This window comes from Zea mays, chromosome 2, assembly GCF_902167145.1.
Source record: "Zea mays cultivar B73 chromosome 2, Zm-B73-REFERENCE-NAM-5.0, whole genome shotgun sequence".
In the NCBI taxonomy this organism is placed as follows: Eukaryota; Viridiplantae; Streptophyta; class Magnoliopsida; order Poales; family Poaceae; genus Zea; species Zea mays.
Genome location: NC_050097.1, coordinates 21,258,173 through 21,270,223, shown reverse-complemented (window position 1 = coordinate 21,270,223; position 12,051 = coordinate 21,258,173). Strand labels below are relative to the sequence as shown.

The 12,051-nt window shown below is 42.9% G+C and overlaps 2 protein-coding genes across 2 annotated transcripts; both read left to right on the top strand.

The window, feature by feature from the left end:
* The first annotated feature begins 2,820 nt into the window (after nucleotides 1-2,820).
* LOC100274578 (Polyketide cyclase/dehydrase and lipid transport superfamily protein) lies at nucleotides 2,821-7,832 on the top strand. Its single transcript, NM_001148931.1, has 6 exons — nucleotides 2,821-3,300; nucleotides 4,574-4,733; nucleotides 5,556-5,732; nucleotides 5,808-5,891; nucleotides 6,937-7,018; nucleotides 7,159-7,832. Exons 1-6 carry the CDS (start codon nucleotides 2,924-2,926, stop codon nucleotides 7,593-7,595), a joined length of 1,317 nt encoding a protein of 438 aa, NP_001142403.1. The 5' UTR covers nucleotides 2,821-2,923; the 3' UTR covers nucleotides 7,596-7,832.
* Nucleotides 7,833-10,532: 2,700 nt separating this feature from the next.
* Nucleotides 10,533-11,774, top strand: LOC103646110 (aquaporin TIP2-3-like). Its single transcript, XM_008670832.4, has 3 exons — nucleotides 10,533-10,710; nucleotides 10,814-11,064; nucleotides 11,167-11,774. The coding sequence occupies exons 1-3, from the start codon at nucleotides 10,584-10,586 to the stop codon at nucleotides 11,533-11,535; spliced, it is 747 nt and encodes a 248-aa protein (XP_008669054.1). The 5' UTR covers nucleotides 10,533-10,583; the 3' UTR covers nucleotides 11,536-11,774.
* Nucleotides 11,775-12,051: the final 277 nt, after the last annotated feature.

Sequence of the window (12,051 nt, the reverse complement as noted above, 5' to 3'; positions counted from 1 at the left end):
CACGTAGCTCTCCTACGTCGTTCGAGAAAAGAAAGCATCACATTGTGTTTTCAGGTTGTCAAGACAGCCTATAAATTACACATTGGTAGGCAACCTTTGTTTTTTAGTAATTATAACTCCTACTATGGTGTCATGCTGATATGTAGCTTTAGTGTTGAAGCATTTGCCAACTGTCTAAATACAAAACAACGGTTCCATGTAGAAAGAGGGAAGTCGTGGAGACTGGTACTGAAAAGAGTGAAGAATCGAATACTGAATCCGAAGAGGAGGAACAAACATGGACTAAATCAAGCATAGTTGAGTAGAAAAACTTGTCTGGAGAAGAGAATGCCCTAGCATATACAAGTGGCCTTTAATCCGATCTTATTTGTTTTTAGTGTTAATAGTTATAACTATTGGAATAACTGCAGGTAGAAAGAGCAAATTGAGCTGGTAATGGAAAGAAAAGGACTGCAGAATGTGCGGCTTCTGGTCTTGAAGGTTTTCCAACATGGTTCGTCAATGGAAAGGTAGTTCCCTGTAGTTTTCATCTTCCCATGAAGACATGATGTGTCCCTTCTGTAGATATCGTTGTGTGCAAACACTATGACACTATGTTGATAAGGCTGCGCAGATACATCATTCGTTCGTTGTCAGTACAGGGCACATCAAGCACTTCAGTGTATCCAGAGCTTTGGTTGATCCCTTACATCTCATAAAAGGTACAACCAAGCTTCGCAGTGAGCTAGAGGAGTTGGCTGCACGTTTTGTTGGAAAGCCTGCTGCTGTCGTATTTGGCATGGGTTATGTTACAAACTCTGCCATCATTCCACGCCTAATTGGAAAGGTTTGATGAAATGCTATGTTATATACACACTTAACTAAAAATGTGGTTAAACTGATGTAATTATTACTATATCTAAATCGATCGTAGTGATTATTTATTTTACCCTTTTGCAACATTCTAGGGTGGTCTGATACTTAGTCAGATTCAAGAAATTAAAGAGGCAGTTGAGCTTCCCTTGACTTTCCCTGAGCTATATTAATACATTGGTATTAGGCCTTCCAAGGGAGTCATATTATAAGGAGAACCTGGAACAGGAAAACCTCTTCTTGCCAAGGTCAGTGTTCTGTCTTACAAGCGTACAAGATGCCAATATATTGCTAAGTATTGCAGGGACAGGCTTCTATCCTCAATGATATCTGCCTTTGTCTATGTTTATCCGAATTACACATTCTTTTTCTACTTTCAGTTTTCAAATGACATGTACTTGGGTAGTGATTAATTGAAACTGTCTTCTGTTATTACATGAATCAGTATCATGAGACTCAGTTCTGTTATTACATTCTTTCGCTGAATGGTGTCACGATCACGAAACGATATACCTGGTTAAAAGCATCATGAGACTCAGTATTGATATTGTTAGTACATGAATCTGGAACAGGATCAGTATCAGGACTAGCCGTGTGAATAGAGTCGGAGCGACGAATGTAGGTCTAGATGACAGGTGGTTTGGAATAGTAAGGTGGAGATAACATGAAGGTGGAAGGCGGTGTTATAGGAATGAGGACATCAGGTGTAGATTTCATTATGGTGTAGATGTAAAATCAGGAATAGAAGGAAGACACATGAATGAGGTGGACTCTGTGGGACAATATGAGGAGTGAGTGAACTTGTTGTAAAAGGAGTGATTTTCATTAAAACTCACATCTCTAGGAATATAAATACGGCGAGTAGATGGATCATAACAACAGTCTTTGTGTTTAGGATTGTATTCAAGAAAAACACACTTAACAGACTGAGCAGTCAATTTAATCCGCTCATATGGTGGTAACAAGACATAACACACACATCCAAACACTCGAAGGTGATCATATCGTGAAGGTATCCAAAAAGAACTTCACTAGGCGTTTTGCTAGAAAGTTTGGATGATGGCTGTTTATTAGTGAGATATACCGCAGTAGAAACAACTTCACCCCAAAAGCGTGAAGGAACAAAAGAAGATATCAAAAGAGTGCGTGCACTCTCAATACTATGACGATGTTTGCGTTCGGTAACGCCATTTTGGGCATGAGCACCACAAAGAAAGTTGATGTAGAGTACCCTCTAAGGACAATAACTCTCGAAAATTATCAGATAGAAATTCAACACCAGAATAAGAAAAAAATATAATAGAAGCAGAAAACTAGATGTGAACCATGCGCGTGAAGGACATATAAACAGAAACCAATTTAGAGTGTTGTTTCATAAAGTAAATATAAGTATAACAATAATGGTTATAAATAAAAACGACATAATATTTATGACCCTAATTCAAAATAAAAAGAGTAAGATCCTACATGAGAGTAAATAAGATCAGAAGATCTAGTAGAATAAGAATCACTAGTAAAATATGAAAATATGAAAGTTATATTTGTTTTGAAAGGTGACAATCTTGCTTTGTCACAAACCATATCAAAACACTCCCCAGCTCATAGTTATCCAGTTCTATCCTATACGAACAGGAGTACGCTACAAAATACAAATGGTAGCCCCTTCCCTTCGTTTCTCATAGCTGAAAAGACTGAGAGCCTGAGAGACGGTTTAGATCGACCCCCACGGGCCCACCCGACCATCTCGCTGGGGCCAGCCAAACCCAAATCACCGCCGCTATGTCACGGTCGATCCCTCGTAAACCCCGCGCCCGGATGTTCCGCGGCATATACCGCTTTGTCCATCCCACCTCGGCACCTCTACCGACACGTGGGTCTACCCGCCAACCTGTCCGTTTCCGCCGCCTCTGACACGCGGGCACAGGCACGGGCCTCCTCCAAAAAACCCCCCCCCTCCCCAGCTTGTCTGCCCCTCTCTCCATTTCGCGGAGGAAGAAAAAGGGGACCAAAAAACGGAAAAGGGGATAGGAGGAACGGATCAGCGGTGGAAGCTTCCAGCCCTAGCGCAGCAATGGCGGGTTGGTGCGAGCAGGCGGTGGCGCTGCTACAGCGCCCCGCGGTGGCGGAGATGGCCGTCGACGTGCTGCTCTGCGCGGTGCCGATCTGGGCCGCCGTCATGATCGGCCTCGTCGTCGGCTGGTCCTGGCGCCCGCGCTGGACGGGACTGCTCTTCCTCGGCCTCCGGAGCCGCCTCCGCATCCTCTGGGTGCCGCCAGGCCTCGGGGCCCGGCGGCTCTGGTTCGCCTGCACCGCGCTCTCCGCCTGCTCCGTCGCGACCAAGCTCATCTCCTCCGCATTCCGCCGCTGCAGAGGCAAGCACCAGGACAGGGCCTCCCCCGACGATGATGCCGCTGCGACCAGAGACGGCGGATGTCGCGCCGACGGCAGGTCAACATCTAGTGGTTGAATCTATATTATACTGTGGCTGGCGGGTTGGCTGGGGACCGAGGTTGGTGGCGGAAATGCAGCGGCTGTCAGTCTCGTCAATTGCCTCTCTTGAAGACTAGGTGTCTTTCAGTTTGGTATTGAATGGAATGACCTTGCGGTTCATTCAGGGGCGACCCTGTCCCTGTGCTAGAAGGCAATTTAGGACCTGTTTGATTGAGGCCTTGAGAGGTGGCTTTTTAAAAAGCTATTGGTACCTATGCCCTGTGGAAAAAACTGCTGGGGGAGGGAGGGCGATGAGGAAGTCGAAAGGCGTTTAGTTGAGGAAAAACTGCCGTCACCTACAGGCTGTGTTTGGAATGTGGGTAGTGAGGAAATCGAAAGCCGTTTAGTTAAGTAGATGTGCCTTCCACAAGAATGTATCCACCCTCAACTTCCTCTTCGTCCTCTCGAAGCCAGGGAAGCTGGCCTGGGGGTGGGGGTCAGAGACATGTCATTGCTGGAGCTGCGTGCCTGCGCTAGAGACACGCCGTTGCCAGGGTAGTGTGCCCTCACACCGGGAGGGAGAGTGCCTCGCTGAATCTGCAACACTTTTTTTACGCGTAAAGAGACGAGTCAGGGCAAATCAAACCGGTACGCACGTAACGGATGATAGGTGGGTAATTTCATGGACTTTGTATTAGCCAAAAGTAGGTGGAAGTAGGGAAGGCTGCAGTGAAATTTGTACTAGGCAAAAGCTGCTTTTGGCTGTGGCTTTAGGTGGGAACCAACCCCTTTGGTTGATTTTTGGCTTTTTAGAAGCCATAGCAGGTTGAAAAGCCCAACCTAAGAAGGCCTTAGGAGTTTTGATCTTTTTTCCCTCATGAAAATTACTCTCTTTAAGCTGACTTGATGAACTGACACATGTCGATAGAGTTGGAGCAGAATGCACGATTGTATTTTGAATTGGTGACATAGGGATGTTGGAAACTTGTGGCTTTGCTGGTAGAAGAGTATGTACTTTTGTCCGGTCCGTGAAAACTTCCTATTTATGTAGGCTATATAGGTTTTGATGATTGATTAGCTCCGTTCGCATTGCACCATGGAAGGATTCGCAACATAAACTTGCCTGCTGCTGGGGTTTCATCGTGGCTGTGGTTTATTTCTTCCTCTTTTGATGGTTTTAGTATGTGTCCTTGCAGTGAACTTGTTCTTGTTGACATAAGAAAGCACCACAATTTCATTTTTTTTCTGCAGTGAAAACTTAGTTCAATTTTTAATATTTTCTGATCGGCAGAACAAATTTTGAGGGTGAGCATGATACAGTCACTGAGAAGGACCTAGAACATCTCCTGCAACTTTTAGATAATAAGGAAAGCGGGGATACAGCTTGGCAGAATTTGATGGAGCGTAGAACCTCCAACATGACATACAATGCCTGGCGGCGTGAGCCTGAGGTTCGTCTTTCCAATTGGTTGTGGAAAAATAGGATATTATAAAAAGTACTTCACTACTACCATGATTCTGAGGTGGCGTATAACATATTAGTGTCTGAAATCTGAACGCAAAGAATAATTCTGCGTGTTAAATTAAAATGACGAAGGGCTATGATTTTAATTTTTGGAAGTTTCTTTTCGGCACATATTGTCATTTCATTGGCCAGTGGCATTACTAACACCACGAGTCCCTTTAAGTTTCTGTTAGTGTACTCTTTGTTAGATTCTAGCATTTTCTTTATTGAAAGTGTTATCCTAAACGGTAAACAGAAACAGTCAGCCATTTACCGTTTAGCCATTATTTGGCGTAAATGGCCATATAAAGTTAGGTGGTTTGAGTAGTACTTATCCGGTCCTGAGTTCAATTCACCATGGAAGCGAATTTTCACGCTGGGGTTAAGGAAACCCTCCCGTATATCCACGCCGAAGCACAGGTGTAACTGTCTAAGGCCAAGCCCTGGACCCCGGTCTTGGTTAGGCTACAATGCCGCCATGTATGAGGGGGACAGGAATTCGACGTTTTTTCGACCTTAGGGAGGTCTTCTTAATACAATGCATGGAGGCTGTCTTATCCCCTGCAGTTTAAGTATTTTATATATTAGCCTTTTCAACTGAAACAGGAATTCTGAGACGAGATTGTTTGATCACCTTCTTTTGTTACTTGATCGGCATAAATTGGCATGAACAGTTAGAAGATTGCAGTAAAATCTGTGTCATGACTAAATGTTTTACCATAATATATTTGTATACATATCCTGAGTTTATTTTAAATACATTTATTAGGAGGGACCTATAATGTACTGCAGCCGCACTATTTTTGAGGATGCTACTCCTGAACTGGTTAGAGATTTCTTCTGGGATGGTGATTTTCGTCTAAAGTGGGATCCCATGCTTGCATATTGCAAATCTTTGGATGAGTTCCCTCAGAATGGAGCAACAATTGTCCACTGGATAAAAAAGGTTTGTCCAGCTTCTGTTGTTCCCTGTGTATGTTCATGTTAAACTCTCAATTCCAACATGTTGTTTGTTTTCCAGTTCCCGTTCTTTTGCAGTGACCGTGAATACATCTTTGGAGGACGCATATGGGAATCTGGGAAGACTTACTATTGTGTTACTAAGGTACATGTACATAGTGTTTTATTAACCGATACTTCTACTCATGTAATGTTAATGCTCCCTCCATTATCTGAAAAAAGAATTCATATAATTTTATAACTGACAAAGGTGAAATGTTTTGTCCCCTTTCCATTTCCTGCTCAATGGCTATGCTTTACTTTTGGCTTTACACCTACTGTGTGAAATTTATGTTCCGTTTTTTCTCCAAGAAATTGCTTACTCTTTATTTAACAAAACATTCTTGTTCTGCACTTCTCTGCTGTTTGATGGTAGTCTGCAGAAATTTTCTCAGGATTGCTTACTCTTTATTTAACAAAACATTCTTGTTCTGCACTTCTCTGCTGTTTGATGGTAGTCTGCAGAAATTTTCTCAGGAGTGGCCTTGTAATTGATCCGGACCTAATGTAAATGCTTAAGAGTGATAATTTTCGTGAGTTTTTTCCCGTCACCCATAAAAGAGTAACCCAAAACTATCAACTACTCAGATAGCAAACTGCTTATTATCTTCCTGCATGATGTGTTGAATTTACCTATCAGTGTCTTTTAAAGTTGAACTGCTTGCATAATTTCATCAGCACCTTTAAGTTTTATGGGATATCAGGTTATTAGATTTCTTGGTTTAGGAGATGAACATACATTAACCGCTATGTTCCTTTTCTGACTAATATGTGCTAGACTTTTTGGAAAACAAACAATGGACCTGTATTACATGAAGAGAACATTACACTGGGTCATTTACTATTGATAGTGGCTGGTTGGAGCACATCTTAGTATTTAAAGATGGATTTAACTGATGACAGTCAAGACTGAATCAATGCATTAAAACATCTTATTTTTAGGCATTAAATTCTCACACACATCTTGCTGAGAAACCAAACTCTGCTCTCCGTAGATTAGAGCGACACGCCTACCTTGTCTGGCATGTTTGTGAAATATGGATTAGATTCACAAGGATTTCAATATATTAAAATCGCTGCCTGTAGAAAATGTTTGCTAACATCCTATGTAAGTGCATATATGTGAGCGCTCAGCAGCCTCCGTTCCGCAGGGTGTTCCATATCCATCATTGCCCAAGAAAGAAAAACCGAGGCGTGTGGAGCTGTACTTCTCAAGTTGGCGTATTAGAGCTGGTAACTTTTTTCTTAGTAGTTAGTATCATTATGGTGTCTAGAGCTGTGTTTGTTCTGAACATGAAAGGTATCCAGTCAGGCTTGAACACAAATGCTTAGGCCTTAACGCTATAATCATATTCTTTGTCTCTGAAATGCAGTTCAATCGCCTAAACATGTGGGTCAGCAATCTGCGTGTGAAGTAACTTTGGTTCACTATGAGGACATGGGTATACCAAAAGATGTAGCCCGGGTTGCTGTTCGTCATGGCATGTGGGGTGCTGTTAAGAAACTTCAGTCTGGATTCAGAGCATACCAGCAAATGAGACACACAGAAACTACCCTGTCACACAGCGTCATCATGGCTCGAATGACCACCAAGATATCCATCACAGCTTCAAATGATCCCTTGGACCATGACCTCTCGGTTGCCGATAAAATCAGTGACGAGAATGACAGCTCCAATGCAGTTCAACATGGTTTTGATTGGAAGTGGTTGGTGGTTGGGGGTGCAGTGGCTGCGGTTTGTGTGCTCAACACCGGTCTGGTAGGCAAGGCCGTCTTGCTTGGAGCAGCGAGAAGGCAAGCAAAGAAGTGATATGAGGAGCAGCCTTCCAGCCAGACATTCATCAGATTGTAGCTACGATCGTACAGGCAAAAAAATGTTGAGAAAATAGGTGGGGTTCAACAGAGATAACTGCTGTTTGAGGCGTATGCAATGGGTCTATCGGATCTAGTTTCACAGTATAGTCTATTTTATTTAGAGATAAAAATCGCTTGTTTAAGAATAAGTAAAGCTCTTTATTTAAGAAGAGGTGTTTGAGAATTAAGACGGAATGACCGTTTTCTTCCTCGCCCCCTCAACCTCTCAACCTTAGCAACTCCAAGAGATTAGCTACAAAGACTAACCAAATTTACTGATTTAGCTACTCTCTAAAATAGATTTTAGAGAAAAAATTAGGCCAATCCAACTCTAAAATAGATTTTAGAGAAAAAATTAGGCTAATCCAACAGACTCGGTAAACCTACAGACTGAATAGAGAGTGAAGCAGTGAAGCAGGCTATCTAAAATTAGAGAGCGAAGATGGATAAATAGAGAGCCACTAAATTTAAAGAGTCGTTTATAGAGTCTATTGGATACAATTTTCTTTATAAAACCATATAACTAGTCTCTTGGAGTTCCTCTTGACCGCTAGCTTTACAGCTATAATGTGTAATTCTAGATTGTGCACTTATGCATTATACTCTCCCCGTAGTGGATACCAAAAGGGACAAAATGAGTTTGACACTTTAGGCGTAGTGTGGCCTATGGTTTTTTAAGTATAGCCATGATAGAATGTGCCATTTGAAAGGAGGGCTCTATGTTTGTCTGTTATTGAAACTTCGCTAACTTATTAGACAAACTTTTAAAAGACTTCGTAGTGTAACTCTGCCATACACATTGAACTAATTTCCGAAGTCAATCTCGAGGGGTTTAGGGTTTCAAACTAGCCATAAAAGTTTATATATACCTAAAATGGTAAAACATCAATAAAGTATGTTTCACTATAAACCAATTCATGAGGAATTTTCAAGCATTTATAATAATTAATTGGAAAAAACGTGTGATGAAAATTGCTTACAATATTGCAGGGACAAGTTATTAGACTTTAGGTCTAGTTTAGTGGAAGGAGAATTAGAGAGATCTATGGAGGGGAATTTTCTCGCAATTTAAAATTGAATAGCTAGAGAATTTCTCCTCGATCTCCAATTTCCATTCCACAAATCAGCCCTTAGTGATGTGTTTCTGATAGAACCCCACGTCACATAGGGTCAGAAAAAGTTCAGGGAATATTGTTACTCAGTGGCCCAACATATTTTGTCTGATACGCATAGAGCACAAAAAAGTTTTTTTATTGAAAAGGGAGTTCTAGGAAACTCTACACACAGAGTGAACAACAGTAATGGATAGCATAAAGAAATAAGGCCGTTTTGGCCTCATCATCTTCGTTTGTGCAATACTGCAACTGCAATGAAGCCACTGCTACTCATAAGAGCTCTGTCATCACCTTGCATCGCAACTGGCAGTTTTCAATTGCTGTACCGGCGCAACATCCGTAGATTAATCTCTTACGTCTCACCTACCCCAATGGAGGATGTTCAGTGGATTGCTGTCGGATTCCAACCTTCTTCTTAACCGCTTTATATCACAGCTTTAACATGAATGATATATCAGACAATGTTTGATTCACTTGTAGATTTCTAAAAAATGGATTCTAGCTTTACAACTGGGAGAAAAATCCTATAAGCTAATAATTATAAAAAAATTAAATTTGTTTGATTGAAACAACTATCAACTATAGATTCTTTTTTTTATTATGGAAAAATAAACTATAGATTCTATAAAAGCATGACAACGTGTAACATGAGTGAAATGAAACTAGAAAATTTGGGATAGGAAGTATGTAGTGACGATTAGGGCATGTACAAACTAGATTTTCCTGACCATGTTTATAAACACAAAAGACACCTAAAAACTGTATGATACAATGGAGTGTTCTTAGAATCAGTCACATTATAAATACAATTAAGAGACTACACATGGAGAGTCGTGTAGAGACACTCTTTAAAAGTGTCTCTCTTCTATTTTTTATTTAACCTCCTAGAGACCCATTAAGACCTTGTTCGGTTGGGATAGGTCGAGATTGAGAGATTAAATATCTTCCTATTTAATTTTGACTAGAAGTGGATTTAATATTCTCTAATTCTCTTTGATGCCTTTCAAAACGAACCAGCCCTAAGAGATATGGAATGAGGTTGTCCATGCCCTTAAATTTCGCGAGAGGTGTTACAATTTCATTAATCTAGGTGATATCTTATTGGGTCAGATACTCAGGCCGAGGCCTGAAGAATATCCCTTTTGTTGCAGGAAAACCAAGAGCCTATGAATGAATCAACACCTAATTATCTACCGACTATGCTACTTCTGCATAGTATTAGTATTCTTTTCTAATACTACCTCCGATTTTTAATATTTATCGTTCACTAGTTTATTTTTAAAATAAAATATGACAAATAAAAAAAACGGATGAAGTATTATATAATAATTTGTAACAACAAAACAAGAACCACGCCACAGAAGAATAGTGAAAAGAAGACTTTGCTAACGTACTATTCATAAATTTGAAGAGTTTGAAATGATGCATCAGTATATGCAAGGTAGAAATAAATGATACGTATTATTCAGATATCACACTGCACCGCCATTGATTTGTTTAGGCATATGATGAGATAATACATGCTCGAAAGTCTTGTTTCTCCTCGCTATCTGGTGGTGCATCCTAACGTGGCTCGGCCTAAACAACCACGATTACACAGCAATTTAGCGAGTTAGGGCGGTGGGTCGGCCAATATGCTCACAAAACAAGGCCAAAATTTAAATTATCATTCTTGTGGTGATCATTGCACGCCGCCCATAGTATTGTACTGCACATCTGAGGCAAGGTACCAGGCCATTAGCGGCTTATGATGTGTATTTAAGCAGACTAAGCTGATAGGCTATGGCCATCTTCTCTAGCCGGAGGACCGAAACACCGTCAGAGAAAAGATGGTGAAGCCTGCATTTGGAAGCTTCGGCGACTCTTTCAGCGCCGCGTCCCTCAAGGCCTATGCGGCCGAGTTCATTGCCACGCTCCTCTTCGTGTTCGCCGGCGTCGGGTCCGCCATTGCCTACTGTGAGCTTCTCTACTGTCACAAGCACCTCCGTCCTCTCATACCTCGCTTCACTTTCCGCACGCACTGACCAGGGATGCCAACCCCCAAATTCGCCTTGTGCAGCGCAACTGACAAAGGGTGGCGCTCTGGACCCCGCCGGCCTGGTGGCCATCGCCATCGCCCATGCGTTCGCGCTCTTCGTCGGTGTCTCCATGGCCGCCAACATCTCCGGCGGCCACCTGAACCCCGCCGTCACCTTCGGCCTCGCCGTCGGCGGCCACATCACCATCCTCACCGGCGTTTTCTACTGGGTCGCCCAGCTGCTCGGCGCCTCCGTGGCGTGCCTTCTCCTGCAGTTCGTCACCCACGGACAGGTTCGACTCGACGAGTTTTCACTGCGCGCCTTCTCCCTCCCGAGAGAGAAAATCCAATTAATTAACTAAAGCGCTGACTCTGAAGCTTAACGAACTGTGCAGGCTATCCCGACACACGGCGTCTCCGGTATCAGCGAGATCGAGGGCGTGGTGATGGAGATCGTGATCACCTTCGCGCTCGTGTACACCGTGTACGCCACCGCGGCCGACCCGAAGAAGGGGTCCCTCGGCACCATCGCGCCCATCGCCATCGGCTTCATCGTCGGCGCCAACATCCTGGCCGCCGGCCCCTTCAGCGGCGGCTCCATGAACCCGGCCCGCTCGTTCGGCCCCGCCGTGGCGGCCGGCAACTTCGCCGGCAACTGGGTCTACTGGGTCGGCCCCCTCATCGGCGGCGGCCTGGCCGGGCTCGTCTACGGCGACGTGTTCATCGCCTCCTACCAGCCGGTCGGCCAGCAGGAGTACCCATGAAAGTCGATCCGGACCCGACCCGACCCGTCGTGTTGATCTCACCATCGTCGTCATGTCATCGCCTTGTGCTTGTGAAGTTGTGATTATGTTTGATCTTATTTGCATTTCCCTTCTGGTTTTCATTCATTCAGCAACGGTGCCAAGATGCTGTAAGCGAGAGGACCGTCGTTCGATCTATATTTATGTATATAAATCTCTATTCTTATAAACCACCGATTTTGACGGTCGTCGTAAACCAATTTTTTTTTTAAAAATCCCTTAGCATTCTTTGAATGAACCCACCATTTCTCCGGATATAATATAATCAGCAACGCCCGGCCATCTAGGGCTAGGCATTCGGTTTGAAATTTCGGTTCGTTTTTTGGTTTTAAAAAACTTCAGTTTTCTAGACATTAGAAATCGATCGGTTTTCTCGAAAATAAAAAACTGAGAAGTTCAGTTTTGGTTTTTTATTTCGGTTTTTCGGTAAAAACCGAATATCAAACTTATACTCAAGACAACACAACATACAACAAT

Coding starts and splice junctions, on each gene's coding strand:
- LOC100274578 (NM_001148931.1), top strand. CDS start 2,924: ATGGCGGGTTGGTGCGAGCAGGCGGTGGCGCTGCTACAGCGCCCCGCG. Junction 3,301..4,573: donor GGATGTCGCGCCGACGGCAG/GTCAACATCTAG, acceptor TCTGATCGGCAG/AACAAATTTTGAGGGTGAGC. Junction 5,733..5,807: donor TTGTCCACTGGATAAAAAAG/GTTTGTCCAGCT, acceptor TTTGTTTTCCAG/TTCCCGTTCTTTTGCAGTGA.
- LOC103646110 (XM_008670832.4), top strand. CDS start 10,584: ATGGTGAAGCCTGCATTTGGAAGCTTCGGCGACTCTTTCAGCGCCGCG. Junction 10,711..10,813: donor CGGGTCCGCCATTGCCTACT/GTGAGCTTCTCT, acceptor CGCCTTGTGCAG/CGCAACTGACAAAGGGTGGC. Junction 11,065..11,166: donor AGTTCGTCACCCACGGACAG/GTTCGACTCGAC, acceptor CGAACTGTGCAG/GCTATCCCGACACACGGCGT.